At 38.2% G+C, this 17,638-nt stretch overlaps 1 protein-coding gene across 1 annotated transcript; it reads right to left on the minus strand.

The window, feature by feature from the left end:
* Window positions 1-10,842: 10,842 nt before the first annotated feature.
* On the minus strand, window positions 10,843-15,599 carry LOC147615577 (amino acid transporter AVT1H-like). Its single transcript, XM_086779693.1, has 3 exons — window positions 14,764-15,599; window positions 13,803-14,404; window positions 10,843-11,871 (listed from the first exon to the last, which is right to left on the minus strand). The coding sequence occupies exons 1-3, from the start codon at window positions 15,323-15,325 to the stop codon at window positions 11,326-11,328; spliced, it is 1,710 nt and encodes a 569-aa protein (XP_086635819.1). The 5' UTR covers window positions 15,326-15,599; the 3' UTR covers window positions 10,843-11,325.
* Window positions 15,600-17,638: the final 2,039 nt, after the last annotated feature.

Raw genomic sequence — 17,638 nt, forward strand, 5'->3', positions numbered from 1 at the left:
TTATAGTCTTGTAGTAAAATGCTCATAACTTTTCGCTCAGTTGCCCGTTTTTGAAAGTTTTTATATAGACGCGAAGCTCTTTTCAAGATCTAGGCATCTATATAATCCTCTCTTACACAACCTATATGGATTTAAAACTGCAATTCCCTGTGTATCTCTATTTTTATAGACTTTTGGTCATTATTTCTTCTTAATCATGATTAATTCCTCCTAATCTCTTATCAAAAGGCAAACCCCATGTGTCTTATCATCTTGTAAGTGATTGCCATATTCATTTGCTTTAATATGTTCCGACCAAATCGCCCAATTCGAACGGATGAACCTTACCAATATTCCCTGTATGTTTCCGTTCACATAATCCTGAGTCGGAAGATTTTCTTCCAAAGAATCGCCCTCTTGTTTGGAGCTGCAAGAGTGGCAGAAATTCTTGCTTCTCCTGAGCCTTTCATCTTTCCTTCCATGAATTATGATCTCACCTTTGATGTGTATATCTTTATCTTAACTTAGGGAGAGAAAGGGAGGTGAGGAGGCTGTGAGGTTTCATACAAGTGTGTTTTGTTTCTGAGAAGTGACCGAAGTCCAAACCCCAACTTCGTGTCACAGTACTCCACCACTTCAATGTTGATGGCACTCAATGAAGCTAGTGGTGGGTCACGACTTGGCATTTTGTGAGGCTAGATGCTTACAAGAACCATGTGAGAGCTCTCTATGACCCTAATATTAGGGTCTATAATGGTCTCCTTTAGCTCTCTCTGTGTGTATTCTACCAGTGGGAGATTATGGGTGCCATCATATCTTCAACATCATGGGTGCCATCATATCTTCAACATCAGAGCTCAAGATGTAAATAGCAAAAGTAATATCGCCCTCAATGAGATCGAGTGGGATGTGCGCTTTAAATGAGGTTGGGATAGAGGTAGTGTGGAGATGTCTACATGAGAGAAAGATTTGCTCACTGCCTTCTTGTGATTGGATCCACTCTTCGTACCAAAAAGGAACTCCAAAGGAATCCAACTCAAGGTGGAGTTTAGGATAGAGTAGGTAATGGATTGCAAAATGTAGCTAGCAAATGAGCTATTAGGGTCCAAGGTGGAAATGGTAGCCTTGAAGTATACATCTCACAAAACCTAGGATAGATCCGGTCTCCAAGGTGAGCATAGGGAGGGCTACTAATCCACACAAAAAAATAGGGAAAGGTGGCCATGATGAGTAGTGGAGAGCTAGCACACAAATGGAGATCTAGAGAATAGATAATAGGAATGAGTTTGATCTAATACTCATATTTATACTTACGGTCAAATTTATACTATTTTTAATAAATTTATACTTGTGTTTATTATTGTACTTACAAATAACTATAAACTTATATTTATTTTTATACCTTGTGTCTATAGACTGTTAACATTGCCCACACTGGTTAACATTATTTTTAAGCGTGGTTACACTTTATTTTTAAGCATGGTTGTGCTTCATGTAACTAATTTTTATGTAAACCATGATAAGAGCTTCATATAAAAGATATATGGGATGACCGAGCTAATGACTTGTGTAATGCTAGCCACCATGAGAATAAGCCTAGGTATACATAGAGCTAGAAGAACTAGTTTTGGGCCCCAATTGTAAAATGAGCAGCCGGCCATTGTAAAAAGAGAGCTCATGTATATAAGTGACATGAAATATGAAAAGGGACAATCCCATTATCCCATTATCATAGTTGAGTTTCCTTGTCTCTCTCTCTTACACACTCTCTTGTGGCTATGGTGGTAAGCTTGTGTGCATGCATTGTTGCTTGCTTGATTTTGTGTGTGTGCATGTAGATGATGTTCTCTTTGCTTGCCTCTTCTTCTTCTTCTTCTTCTTCTTGCTCTCTCTCACTTTCACTCTTGCACACATGAAGTCATTGAGTAGGAGTTGAGCTCTTCATATCTTCTTCTCGCAGTGCTCCTCGCCTAGCTTGAGGAAAGCTCCACTTGAATGACACAAGTGGTGATGGGGAGTGAGTCCCAAGTGGCTTCCCAAATTAGTACAAGCATTTAACCAACTCTAATGAGGGTCAACTTAGGACATTAGGTTTAATTAGGAATTCTAGGCATCATTGGTGGGACTAGCTAAACCATCCACAAAAAGAAAAACACAAAAAATCATATTTGAGGGGATGAAATCATTGAAAAACTAGAGAAGAAACTAGGTGCAATTCAGTCTCGGCGGCCTACTTTTCTGATAAGTGAATGGCTGTTCACTTCACATAGGTACGGTTGTATGCTCTTGAGCCACACCTGTTCACTTCCTCTAGCAGAATCTTCCCATATTTGCCTCATCAAAGAGAGCAATGTGCATTAAATAAGAGCATAAAGAGCATTAAAGAGAGCATAAAGTGCATTAAAAAGGGTATAAATGGAGTACAGTTGTACTGCTGGGGGAAGGTAGATGTAAGAAGATACGCCATTTTGGCACATTCAAGATACCTTCTAGTGTCTCTAAGAATACGTCCGTACCTTCCATAGATGTATGTCCATTCCCTGACAAGCGAATGCTCGTACCTTCCCAAGTGAACGCTCATACCTATACTAAAAATCTTTTTGCTAACACTAGACATGGCTGCACCTTCCCTAAGTAAACGATCATTTCTCCACCAAAGAATGTTTGTTTCTTAGACTTTCCATGTTCGTACCCTTTTAGCTCATGAACGCTCATTCCTCTACAAGAGAATGCCCATTCTTTCTCTAGATCCACGACCATACCTACATCCATGTATGGCTGCACCTTCCACTAAGCCACACCGGCACCTTCACAAAAGAACATCTGTTCCTCTATGAGAAAATGACCTACCAGAGGACTAAAATTTTCCACCAGTCCATAGTGTGATCATGCACTATCACTCGGCACATTCATGCACCTTCGATTAGGGAAATTGGTGTGAAACAACCCTTTGTTTGATGACACTGAACCATCAAATGCACAATATCTTATGAGACATAACCCTTTGGTCAACACAACATGGAGTCAAATGGTGTTAGTCCTTGACAGCACCAGTGAAAGCGAAGAGCACCCAAGAATGGGATGCACTACCCCTGACCTAGAGACAGGAGGATTGGTTGCCCAATGCATGGATAGACCATCGATTCTTGAGCAAGACCCCGCATCCCCTCCATATTTTCAAAGGAGTCTTACTATTATAGAAGCATCCATTCTTAGTGTAAGATCCTAGTGATACCTTAGAGTGTCTTGTTCTAAGTTTAGAGGACTCATTTAGTAGAGTAACTGAGTGTAGGTCTAGTAGATACTTTCCTATGATTGAGGCATCACCTTTTAAGTGAGATTGGTGAGAAATGTAAGGTAGGTGGAGAGATTCATGGGCCCAAGGCATCTCCTTCTCCTGAGCCTATATAAACAGGGTATACTACTCACTCCCAAGTGCTAATGGTGCTTGGTTCTCTGCAGCAGTAAGCTCTTTCTAATCATGTTGCTGAATTGCAACAGTGTACTCTCAAGGCCATCAATCATAGGTTGGTTTTCTACTGAGCCAACTCATCACAAATTGTACTACACAAGCCCACACAAAATGCTTATGTTTTGCTGCAATATGAGGCTATTAAGATCCTCCAAATTGCCTTCTCTGCAACGCAGTTTTGTAACCCCTGCCTGGTCATTTGATTGTAGCTTTTTGGTTTCATGCAATTTCTATAGGCTTAAGGTGCAGAGATTGATGCCCTGAGGTGGGATACTAAAGCCCTAATACACACAAGTGTGATTGAAGCCTCCAATTAGCGCCTTTGTTTCACTTTCTTTTGTAAAAAGAAAAAACAGATTTGGTATCTTCTTTGTGTTGATTCTTTCAACGATCAATGGTCCAGCTACCACTTGAAGTTGAAAATGGCTTTAAATAAGGTCTCTAAAGCACAGCTTCAATGCTTCAAGATTGATGTAATCAAACCTCTATCACAATGTAAGCACACACATAGAGGTTTCCTTATTCTAATGCTTGTTCAGATCCACAATGGTGTGTCCCACTAAGAGATGATCCCTCCCTTAATCTCTCAATGTGCAACTCACTAAGAGGATGAGAGGTATAGTTAACGTAATGATTAGGGTTTTGTCACAAATCAAGATTCACATAGAATGTTGTGCTCACATAGAGACTTACACATACGTGTGGACATATTTGACACCTTCTTCTTCACTCCAATGTGCCACTCAATGAAGTGATGAACCAACTCCAAATGTGCTCACATAGAGACTTACACACACGTGTGGACATATTTGACACCTTCTTCTTCACTCCAATGTGCCACCCAATGAAGTGCCACCCAATGAAGTGATGAATCAACTCCAAATGCAACAATGAGTCTCTCACCAAGAATACCACTTAATGATAATAGAGAATACTTGTGAGAAAATAACACATACACCCAACAAAGATGTATCCTATCAACACATGAAGGATTACACTCACATGGAAAGGAGCTCTAATACCCTGTTAAAAGACATGGTTTGAGCTTAAGATTGACAATGATTGAATAGATCACACAATGAAAATGATTATCACATAAGCAAACTCGCACCACTAGAGCAACACATGCCACCACTTAGATAATAATGAGATGTAACCAATGAGCAATAGAATGTACTCAAGATCACCACAAACCATTACATAAACACATGCTAATGGAAAATGTAAAGAGGAGAGTATTTACACAAAGGACCACTTAGTCTATTGAGTTTACTGATCACTAAGAAAGTACATAAATCATGGGAATTACACTCTCCACTTACCTCCCTTGAGCTCCACCATCATCTACTTTCCTCCTTCATTATATAGGAGGGAAAGTATTTGTTTAAAATTTATTTTCTTTGTGATTTTCTTAAAAGGGATCTAAGGTTCAAGGTCTTACATACTTATCTTGTGATCGAGAGAGATTATCACACTCTTGATATTGCCTTCATCTTGTGAGAGAGTGGCATTACATATGCATCCTTATGAACAACATCTTGTATATGCTCTAGCACTATAAATAGCACATCTCTCAGCTTGCATTGCTTAGTGAAAAAGGGTTAAAGGGTGTGGTGTGTTAGCCAAATGCTAAGGTATTTACACGCTAAAATTAAAGCCCAAATTGCATTAGCCAAAGGGTTAAAGACTAGATCCAAGATCAAGGCAGTCACATTATTTCGAGTGGTCAAAGTTCATGTGTACACATCTTCACTTTTTGTTAAGGGATACTTGAGTAGAGCATTTCTAGGTGAAAGACAAGCTCCATTGTAAAGTCCTAGAGCTATAAAGGATAGTCTTCCCTATTTGTGTAACACTGTGTGTGTGTCTTCGGTTGAGTACCATGGCAAATATAGTGGGAAAGATGTTTGATAAAATAGATTAATTTGATGGCTTCAAGTACCATACTTGATGCATCAAGATGCAAATGTGTCTCATAGAAAAAGACATGTGGGGAGTGGGTACTGGGACTGAGAAGAGGCCAAATAGAGATCTAAATCTCATTACTAATGGAATAATTTAGACTCCAAAGCATTATCCATCATCATTTGCGGGCAAATCCATCAAGTGAGCTCAAAAAATACTTCCAAGCTCAAGTCCATCTTTGGGGCAAACCAATGCAGCTGCTAGGTTGTTCAAGAAACTTAACAGGATGGAAAAGGATGACAAAGCTAGTGTTTCTTCTTATGTCAATGACATATGATGTATGATTGATTAACTCAATGGTGGAGGTGTTACCAGGGATTTAATATTCACGTGATCACAAGATTTTTTGTGATAATAACACATGTGAACAAGTTATTCACATGTTCTCATGTTACCGTTCACAAAATAACAGGTCACTTGCCATTTGGGAACCCCTTAAAAGCTTGGCTACACATGGGAATAAGCTATTCACATGTTCTCATGTTACCATCTTCACATAATAGCAGGTCAGTGGCCACCTAAGAAGATTTTTTATGCCCGACAAAGATAATTTTTTTAGGCCCTTGAAAGCTTTGTGAATATAACATGTGATCACAAGATTTTTTGTGTTATTAACATATGTTATTAACATGTTCACATGTTCTTGTTTACGTTAGTGAAATCCCTGGGTGTTACCATTAGGAACTCAATGGAGTCTTTTTGGGCCCTTTAATTTGCCATGAGGTTATGGAAACGTTTAACTTTTTGACAAATAGGAGCCCGCCATGTAAGCAAAAACCATGGGTTTGTAAGAGAGGTGTAAGAGTGGTCAAAGGGTGCACTTTTTTCCCCAAAAAGGGGAGGGGGCAATTTTACAATTTTCGGACCTCCATAACTTCTACATACAAGCTTCGATTTGAGCGAAGATTACATATCCGTGATCTACGCATCAAGAGCTTTCCATAGATATGTTACATGATATGGTTTTATCTGCTAGATTTTAAATTCTATTTTCCCCCCAGATTCAAATTCGAATAAAGTAGCCGTTTTGAAGCTTCAAATTAGAAAACGTTTCTTCTTAAGAGAAAAGGTTTGACTTCCTTAAACTACCAAATAAAAGGGCCCAAGAAGACTCCATTGAGTTCCTAATGCATTGATGAAGAGGGGGCCACATCTATGTGTTGCTTTTCAGCATGCCTCCTTTATGAACAGTGTGTCTCAATGATAGCCAATTAAACCAATCATATTCTTACCTTAGTGACTTCTACCCTCATTCTAGAGGAAACCCGCATGGCGGTTCCAAAGTTTTAGCTTCTTTAACACCAGTTTCATTGGATCATGCCTATTCCGCTAGTCAAGGACAAGAAGACCAAGGCACCTAGGACTTGCTACTATTGAAAAAAAAAGGGTCACATCATCAAAGATTGCTTCAAAAGGAAGAAGGATGAAGAGGAGATATCTGAGAAGGAAAAGGCAAAGAAGGAGGAGGCAAACTTCTCCAACTCATTATTTTAGAAGTTGTTATGTATGATATTTTATAGCCCGTGGGGTATTTTTTATCTTAGTGATCTTTATCTTAGTGATCTTTATCTTAGTGGTAGATCTGATCCAAGCACACCCTACATGGTATGGATGCTTGATCAATGGAGGTTGTTAGAACATATGTGATCTAGCATCCATTCTTAGTGTGAGATCCTTAGTGATACCTTAGAGTGTCTTGTTCTAAGGTTAGAACTAGAGTAACTAAGTGTAGGTCTAGTAGATACTTTCCTATGATTGATGAATCACCTTTTAGGTGAGACTAGTGAGAAATCTAAGGGAGGTGGAGAGATTCATGGTCCCTAGGCACCTCCTTCTCCTGAGCCTATATAAACAGGGTATACTACTCACGTCTAAGTGCTAAGAAGAGAGCTACGTGGAGAGTGTAATGTCCATGCTTTGTGTACTTGCTTAGTGATCAATATACTAAGTGGTCCTTTATGGAAATATTCTCCTCTTTGCATTTTCCATTAGCATGTGTTTATGTGATGCTTTGTGGTGACCTTGAGTAGTTACATCTCATTCTTATCTAAGTGGTGGCATGTGTTGCTCTAGTGTGAGTTTGCTCATGTTATAATCATTTCCATTGTGTGATATATTCAATCATTGTCAAGCTTAAGCTCACACCATGTCTTTTAACATTGCCTCGAGACTAATAAACTTTATCATGGAAAACACACAATCGGAAGAGCCTCACCCGAGGGACATAGGGATGGAACATCAGCCAGAGAGAACTATTACATCACTACTAGACCCTAGACTAGAGGTGGGGCGCAGATCCCAAGTTACCCAATCCAGACTAATCCACCAGTCTGGGAGCCATGACAACTACTGTAATGGTAGATTTATACCAAGATCGTAGGCCAGCACCAAACCTATCTCTGAAGTTAACAAGTAGAGGCCTCTTACCAAGAGAATGAGCCCACTTAGAACATTTAAGCCAACACACAGCACAAATGTACATCCACTACCTGCCTCGCGGAATGTATACCATGCTCATCCTTATGAAGAACATGATTCAACATAACTATTAACTTTAATTTCACACATGAGTAAATCACACTAATAATAATTAGATGGCCAGAATAGGAAAGCAAACATAATTAAAAATAACTATTGACCCTAAATTAGCTTTTATACACTTGTATAACTAAAAAAATTAACAAATAACACAATTAAACTAAAATGAGAAATAACATTATTGGACACTATAACATATTGACTTCAATATAACCGAGAACTAAATCATAACTATTAATAACCAATTATATTTCACACACTTATTTCACTTAAAAATCACTAATAAACAACCCAAATAACACATAAATAACATCATTAAACTCAACTATTAACTATTATCTTCAATTTCACACATGACTAAATCACATTTAGAACAATAAGATGGTCAAAATAGAAAAGGAAACATAATAACTCAGACAAAATTAAACCATAACAAAACAACATAACATATAACAAGATGGGCATACCTCCATTTCTCTCTTGTTCTTTAATTATTTTTGTAGAGATTAATGAACATAAATATGGTTGACAGGGAAGATGAATGTGTAGTTTCAACTAAATAGCACCAAATAATCAACATTCCCTTCAATATCTCTGTTACAAAAGATAAGAAACCCCAAGATTGAGAAGATCTATAGTCATTAATGTGGTTTGGAGGGAAAGAAAGCTTTTGAGCATAGTTACTAAAGAAAACAAATAGAGATTTGCATTTTCTTTGTACAAAGGAGGGGAAGTGAAAAAGCTAAACCATTATCTCATCAAAGTGTACTAAAATCACCCTAAACTAAAAACCCTATTTCTCTTATTCTAAAAATCTAGAGAATTCTCTAAAGGAAGAAAAAAATCATAAACCCATGTAAACTCAATGAAAAATGATGAAAATTAATAGCCACACTCTTAGAGCACAAAGGTAGGCATGGGTAAAAAGAAATTCAAAAATGTGATGTCTGCATCAAGTTATCTTGTTTTTTAATTTCTCCCATCTTGAAAAACATAAATGTATCCTATTTTGATAGATTTAGAAGTTGAAAAGTCATGTGGATAGTTAAGATTGTCACATCTTACATGCTTTACGTTTTTAGATCAAATAGAATATTATTATTTCAGATTTGAGAATTTTGAGGACAGGTGGTCCTAACTTTGGACATGGGACAACATTACAATAAAATAATAGGTGAGTCTCTTATAAAAACAATATAAAGACATATCCTTGATTCTAAAAGAGGAGAGAGAATGATAATATTATAACATTTTTCATCACTTTTCCTTGGTTCATGGAAGAGAGAGAAAGCCCTTAAGGGGAAAAATGGAGACATATTTCTTCTAATAGAGATATCTTTGCTCCCACGCTTGGTCCCTACTACTATAGTTAATCCTACTCCTATTGGTGGCACTCCCATGGGTTGTGTTACCCTTGGGTTGTACCGATGCCCATTCTCACCAAAGCTGACACAGCGTTAGTCCCTTGTTATATGCTAGTGCTAGGCCATCTCTTGTTGCCTGCACTTCTCCCACTCCTTGTTCTTCTCATGAACCTACTCCATGACATCATGGGACCTCCTCAGGTGATAAGAGATCTAGATCTTTTTGTTGCATGATTTGAGGCCACTAGGGGAAGGGAGGTTGTCATCACGGTTATTTTAGGAGTGGTAATAGAGATCCTCATCAGGTTACCCCCAAGTGATCATACCCAATCACTCTCTATTTTTACACCATTACATGCATAACCGTAGAGTTCCGCTCAGATTCCTTACTGTGTAAGGAGATTTGATGGAAGCATCATTGAGGATCACAAGGGGAAGCAAGTGATATCACACATGCATCACCTTGGTAAACCTCAATTTCTTAGATATTTGGGACATTGATTGATAAGATAATTCCAAAATCCTAGGTATACTTTGAGTTTATTAAGAACATAATTTCATGTACCACATAAAGGTTTGTAATTTAATGAGCAAAAGATGCTTGATCGCATGTAGGGTATGTAAGCCATAGGAAGTCACAAATTATTAAAGCCATAAAATGTGGTGATAAGTATTTGAATCTTTCACCTCCTCTTTACTAAATTAGGTTAGTTAAAGAACTTATATTAATATAAAAATCGTTCCTTAATTCTATGTGTATTTAAATATTAAAAAATGTGGTAGGTCGATCATCTACTCGTGGTGTGAGGAGTATGACTATGCTTATTGCCATGGTATCTCGGTGATATGGGATTGGATTGGCTGCATGAACAAGAGGGTGTTTGCTTAAACTATGATACCATTATGCTTGTAACTTGTTTAAGTTGGTTTTTTAAATTTGTAAGTTATTGTTTATTCACTTCTAGTTATGTATTTTGTTTGTATTTTAACTATCTTGCTTAATCTTGTGTGATATAGGAAGATGTTGAAGAGAATGAAGATCAAGAGGATGAAGATGAACGGGACATGGAGAGGGGAATGATAATCATGTTATCTTCATTTAGTTGTTGGTTTTGGTATGCATGAGCAACGTGCTAGTTGCAGCTTATATTTTGGCTTCTATTAATATTTTGAGACAAGATAGTTTTTGAATTTTGGTACTTGTAACTTGGCTTCTATGGCCATTTCGATTTAATACAAATACATTTATCCATTTTGTTTCCATCCCAGATTTTTTTGGTTTCCCAATGTCGTCGTGTATAGAAGTGCTTAAGCAATTATATAATCTTCGGTAAAACATTCTTGAGTGCCACTTATATTATCAAAAAATTATCATCATTTATAGATGCTTTCGACCTCGACACCCTGCCTAGTTTTATTCATAGAAGCGACAATATAAGCATCACTATGTGGGGGGGGGGGAGAGAGAGAGAGAGAGAGAGAAAGAGAGAGAGAGAGAGAGAGAGAGAGAGAGAGAGAGAGGAAGAAGAAGAAGAAGAAAATTATATTAATGTTTCCGAAAGGCCACAATGGCATGTGAGACCAAATACATAGTATGAAGACCATGAGGCTCTTAAGCCAAATATCTAGGCTAGCAAAAGGAAAACATCAAAAGCCCTACTAGTCATAATATATAGAGAGAGATACCTTGATCTTCTAACATTTGCAAAGGCTTAAATTGAAAACTCTCCAAAAGTATATATATCTCTTTTCTCACTCACTTAGAAAAGGAAAGGAAAGACCATGAGGCTCTTAAGCCAAATATCTAGGCTAGCAAAAGGAAAACATCAAAAGCCCTACTAGTCATAATATATAGAGAGAGATACCTTGATCTTCTAACATTTGCAAAGGCTTAAATTGAAAACTCTCCAAAAGTATATATATCTCTTTTCTCACTCACTTAGAAAAGGAAAGGAAAGACCTCCACTCATGCATGGGGTGAATAATTAAAGGTTTTGCTTTTTGGTGTCAAGAGGCGTGGCTCTTTTTGCTGTCGATCAAGCCTTGGAAGGAAACGATGGTACCACAGACAGCAGCAACTGCAGCAAAGGTGCCCACGAAGAGGATGAGGGCGGTGGATCGACGATTGAGGCGGTCTCGGCAGATCTTCACGTAGAAGACGCAGGGGAAGATGAGGCAGATGGCGATGGTGATGGAGGATCCGATCAGGGCAACAACATAGTTGAAGTAAGGGAGGACCATGGCAGCGATAACGATGAGGGCCAGCACCCCGGACCTCATCAAGGTGGTGATGGCAAGCTGAACCCTTGGCGAGGAGTCTCTGAAGCGGTCGTTGAGCTTGATGTCCATGGCTGTTGAGACTGGGGACAAGACTAATGCGAACTTGAACATGGGAGTGAGCACTGTCATCCAAAGCACTATCTTGGTGGTTATGCTATGCGCCGGCATGCTTAAGGTTATCTGCGAGGCCGTCTCCCTGCCGAACATGGACGCCCCTACTACCCCTAAACCGCACACGAACGCCGTGGCTATGGCAAAGCTCAGCAACAGTACCTGTGCACAATAAAAACGCTCTCAATAACACTGATAAAACGCTATCACAATGTATATATACCACATCAAATGACTTAAAAACAAATCACGAGTTTATTTATACTAGTCGAACGTATTTTAAATAAAAAGAATACTTGTTTTTTTTGTCGATTGGATTTATGGTCACACGAAGCACCACAAAAGTAAATAAGATGTGACTAAAGTAAATAAGAAGTGACTTTTTTCCAATCTTGATCACTAAATTCAATATCTAGACATGGTAGATTGACACTTTTATTTATTTTATGATACACGATTAGAGAGTCGTCACATTATCTGGGGGCATCTATGCCATCAAAATCACCCGAGATTTGCACTGGCCCAACCATGAAGCATTCACAATAGAATATTGACACTTTTACCCTATATGTACACACTCATATCTTATCAAATTGTACTGTACATAATTAATAACTTGACGAATCATTAAACTATACTAGTTGTAGCACCTTTTCGATAAAAGCAATGTTTGTTTTGTGTGGATGGAATTTATGATCACACAAAGCACCACTAAATTAGATAAAGAAGTGTTTTTGTTTTACTTTCTTTCGACCTTGATCAGTGAATTCAATCTAAGGTGTAGATTGAGTCTATGGTATATGGTTCCTACATACATGCATGTCAAATCATGGAATATTCAAATTCGTACTAGACTTCCTATCAATAGTACACTTTTACTCTACATCTCCACATACATCAATTCACAGAATATTGAGAATCGTACTAGACTTGGTATCCTTCAAATGGGTCTTGAGAAAAAAGTATTCATGCCCCTGCAAAAGTGATCTAGATTCTATCATGTAAAAGAAAAGGGGACACGTCACCAAGGGTTGTTTCTTGAGGCCTTCTTAAAAGTTGAAAGAGGCATGTCCATAAGACTATAGCATAGGTGGTTCCTTTGAGGGTTTCTTAAATGTAAAGAGAGTGGTTCCTTGATTAAGTTTAGAGTGTGATTCCTTGAGGCTTTCTTAAAAGTTTAGAGGTATGTGCATGCAAATGCACTCAGAAGCATATAACAACACTTTCCGACGCCATAGTTAAAACGGCGTTAGTTATTTGTGCCATGGTATTTTCCAATAATTGTGTAAAAATGGGCATAGTTGGGAAATCGCTCACAAACTATGCCCTTAAATAGCCAAGGTTTGTGTTGAAATCTGTACCTTTTTGTTGCAATTAATGCGAAAAAGTCTCCTTGACTAGGTTAATTGAGTTGTGGAAAAAGCAAAGTATACGCTTGTGATGTTAAAAGTATAGGGTCACTCTAACTACAGAAAAAGCAAATGGTTATGGTATTTTAGATTACTTCCTTGGGATACAAAATCGACAGTCAACAGCTCATGAAATAACTTTGTGAAAAGAGGAAAGCATTGGTAGTTCCAAGGAGAAATTAAGAATTGACCAAGAAAATTTACAAATTGTAAATTTATGAAAAATAAGAAATTCTCAATCAACCTTTTGTGTTTCTCATATAATACAAACCATCAAAGAGGAGAGTGAGAACAATGCTTTGTCCTATTAATATAAAAGCCTAAGGCTCTAGAAGAATGAATTTGTGGAGTACTTAGCTCTTTTTTACACAAAGGCTAAGAAGTTTTAGCTTCTCATATTGGTAAGAGGTCAACAATTTTCTTAAATTTTGATGAAGAAGTTCGATGAGAAGAAAAACAAGAAAACTTTATATGTATTTCAAAGCGAAAAGATTATTTAAGAGAAAATATATGATGAAGACAAAACAAAACATGCCATAAAGATTGCTTTTGGAAAAAGCGACTGGGAAAACTTATTAACCTATGAAAATTTATCAAAAAACCTGATTTAACTAGCACCCAAACCTTAGTTAATTGATGGGGGGAGAGAAAGAGAGCGCACGATAAATGGGCATTTTGAAGTACCTGGGTGAATCTCGACGGATCTTTCATGGAATGGTAGACGCTGGGGAAGACGGTGGTGCCACCATAGGCAAACGCGTATAGTCCGGCAGCTACCGGAGCTCCGCGGATGCCCGCCAAAGGAATCGAGTGCCGGAAACCGATGTGGTCGACGACGGTAGCGGCCAGCATGACGGCAATGAGCAGGATGACGGTGCTGATGATGGACCAGACGGACGTGAAGGAGACGGCGCCGAGGTCGCGCAGCCAAACTGTCGGAAGCACGCACAGGCAAGCCACCAGGAGCATGACGTTCCGGCAGTTAAGCCCTGGCAGGGCGAGGTGAGAGTTAGGGAAAATGTGGCCCAGGTTGTCGGCGACGGAGATGCAGTAGCCGAGAAGGCTGCCAGCTATCTCCATGTAGAAGAGGGCCTCGATCAGAACCCTCGTCTTGTGTCCGACTGCTAGCTTTGCTAACTCTTGGTACGTCCCGCAGCCTGTGCGTTCCTGGCACCTTATCAGTAGCTGAGCTGCGTATGCGTACGTACTTGCTACAATCAAAGATATGGCTCCACCGAGCCAGCCTGCCTGCGCCATCGCGTATGGAGACGATAGTATCCCCAACCCTACATCACACACACACGCGCGCGCACACACAAATGGAAAATATAAGATTATATTCCTTAATCTTTCAAATATTTGTCTTAATCAAAGATAGCAATCTGTTAGGAGAGTGGAAACCATACAATATTCTAATGTGATTTTTTTTTCCTTCTTTAAGCAAAAGCAAGTGATCATTTCAAGTTGCTAATTATGTAGTTTTAGTTTATGTACAACTAGATTATGTTCTTGTTTTAGTTTATCGACTTAAAAGATAAGGCACATGAAAACGATCTCATTATTATTATTATCATAAGAGATCATCGATGTACAGATATACATATATATATATATATATATATTTCCATATCAACTTGCTTTTTACCTAAGAGAAGGCTCGTGCAATTAAACGTTGCCTGAGCGAACGTGGAGTTCGCTTCTCCGTGCTTCGATGAAACGCCCCCACCTTCCACGGCAAAAACTCTACGTTTCAGGTCTACCTCGTGACTAGCATCCGGCGTGACTGCAAGGGCGAAGCTTGCAAGAGGCGCGGCGGCCGCTTTGGCTTCCATGTGTTTGTTGATCACAGCTTGGTCGCCCATTGAAGAGCTGGCTGAATTAGTGCAAAGCCTCGCTAATATAGTACTGGGCTTGGCATTAAAGTGGTGGTGATGATCGTCCTGTGCAGTAGTGCGGCTTCTTGTGCAGCTACTGCAACACGTCCATGGATTGACAGAAAGATTGTTGGCAGAAGAGGCATGATTCTTCTCCTCCTTAGCACCGGTTTTTATATCAATAGGGCCAGTGCATATTGAGTACTGCGGGGATACCAATCCGAGACCATGAAGGTTCATCTCGTTTACATGCACAACATCAACTGTCTCTACTTGTTCAGAAGCAACCGTGTCTTGATCATATGGTGATGATGATGGCGAGAAAGTAGCCATGGATGTTTGTTTGGGGTGTGTGTGTGTGGGGGGGGGGAGAGAGAGAGAGAGAGAGAGAGAAGGGGGGGGGGCTCAGGAGGATGGGGGGGAGAATCAAGAGGGGAGGAAGTGATATATTAAGCTCCCACAATCTTTCTTATATCTTGCCACTCCTTCGTGAATGAGCGCCCGCCCCTTTAGCTATAGCTCCTCTCCGCCCTCTCTACGGAATACTCCACCATATGAGCTGCTCATACCAGACGTAACGTTTTTTACGAGAGCTCAACTTTAACCTGTAAAAGGAACTCTCTTTGAACGGCTTTGAATCTCCCCATTGTCCGCCCTGTGATTGGGCCTCGGAAATTCCCTTTCTTCGAGGTATAGATATGACGTTAAAAAAACATTCTCTAATGCTTCTTTGTATTCTACATTCATTCAGACCAGTAATAACTTGTATGTCAATTCCATAAGGTTATCTCACAAACAAGGGCCCCATTCCACACTAAGGTTCCCCACGCTAATGTACTTGAATAAACATTTTTTGGTCATGTGGTGTCACACTCACTAGCTTAGTGGCCACATACAAAGTTTGATGGCATTTTCCCAAGAGATCATCACCAAGCTCATAAAGTTGGAAAGAGAAACTGCTAGACCATATAATGTCTTGCTCTTGGAAAGTAGAATGATCCATGATTCCATGGATACTTACAACTGAATTCAACTTTTTTTAAGAAAACTTATGTAGATCCAATCAATATTATTAGCATAGTTTCTATCAATTATATATCTCCCATATTTTCAAAATTCCAACATCTCTTTATCTTTTCTGAAATTGAAAACACCTGCGACCCACCACACATAATTCCTTTCTCCATTAATTTATTCCACCTTTCCATGTGCATACTCCATAGATACTCCTCATGCTGCCTTCATAAAGCGTATCAAGTACTTCACATTGGTATATATTGCTTGCTATGTAGCAAACAATATAGCAACATTTCTTATCACTTTAAACACAATAATTTCTACTTGAAGCGGCCCCATGCAACTCTAAACTTAGTTCATGTGGTTATTGCTTGAAAGCATTGGTCCACATGTGCGGAGATATGACACAAGTGAAGTCCTTCAAATCACTTTGTGAGCATTATCTTCTTAAAATTGACATATTTGCTAGATCCACTGTTTTTCACCTCTAATTCAAAAATTACAACCAATGATGGATGGTAATATACTTCTCCCCATATTTACCATGGAGAGTGTTGGTGTTGATTACTATTGGTTTTGTAGAACTTCAAAATATTTGTATATACAAAAAGGGAATAAATGTAGAAGAGTTTTGTTTCAAACAAAGACCTTCAATAATGAATTGGAAAATTGTATTTCGCAAAGGATAGTGTTAACTTAGTAACCATCATGTGTTAAACCAATATGAAGTCTTAAATAGATACACAGTGAATGTGCGTTATTCATAGTGCAATGAAATCTTGAAATCTAGAATGGTGGGGGTTGGGAATTTCTTGTTTGCCACTAACATTCAAAGACTTCAAACACACATGTTTAGAATAAAAGCATGTGTATCAAGGTAAAGGAATATACTACTTCACATGCAACCTACATTGTTTGACTTCTTCAAAAATAAACTACTCCATTTGCGGCATGTACAATTGGACCTAGTTAAAAATTTTATTGTGAAAAAAAGTATAGTTGTACTCTATTTATCTAATTAAAATTTTATTTGATTGGATAATGTGTTTTTAGCACTAGTCTTGTTATTTATTTTAGACTTAGAGACCTTTGTAAATAATTTATATCTCTTTAACTATAATGTTTCAAATAAATTTATTCTAGGAAAATACTATCAACACACTATGGCTATTGAAAAATGTATTAAATACCAAACAAGTTTAAAAATTATTATTTTTCATTAGTTGAACTATTTATAGAAAATTCTCATCTATTGAGTTTTGTTTTAGAAAAACCTCAATTAATGTTTTAGCATGTTATAAATATAACACAAAAAAAATTTTTCTATAGCTTACCAAAATCAAGGGTATTATGACATATCAAAACCGCTTTTACTATTTTTAAAATTACATATCTACCAGTACATAATGTTTTTTTCCAACACTCTTAACATGTATAGACAAATGTTAATGAAGCATACTCTAATAATTTCTAGATTTACACTACAAGTTGCTGACCCCATACTAACACCTATACTACCGACATCTTAGACTTTGGATTTTTAAACCTTTTCCCTCTCTTGTGATTGGTATTGTAGTTAGTATAAGCATCCATAGAGGATCATTGATATAAGTATCTAGAAAAGTTTTG

This window comes from Cibotium barometz, chromosome 40, assembly GCF_041138505.1.
Source record: "Cibotium barometz isolate CiBa-2024 chromosome 40, ASM4113850v1, whole genome shotgun sequence".
Lineage (NCBI taxonomy): Eukaryota > Viridiplantae > Streptophyta > Polypodiopsida > Cyatheales > Cibotiaceae > Cibotium > Cibotium barometz.

Bases quoted from the DNA above. Each gene is read 5' to 3' on its own strand.
- LOC147615577 (XM_086779693.1), bottom strand. From the start codon at position 15,325: ATGGCTACTTTCTCGCCATCATCATCACCATATGATCAAGACACGGTT. The intron at 14,405-14,763 runs GTAAAAAGCAAG...TGTGTGATGTAG, and splicing joins TTGCACGAGCCTTCTCTTAG to GGTTGGGGATACTATCGTCT. The intron at 11,872-13,802 runs GTACTTCAAAAT...TATTGTGCACAG, and splicing joins ATCCGTCGAGATTCACCCAG to GTACTGTTGCTGAGCTTTGC.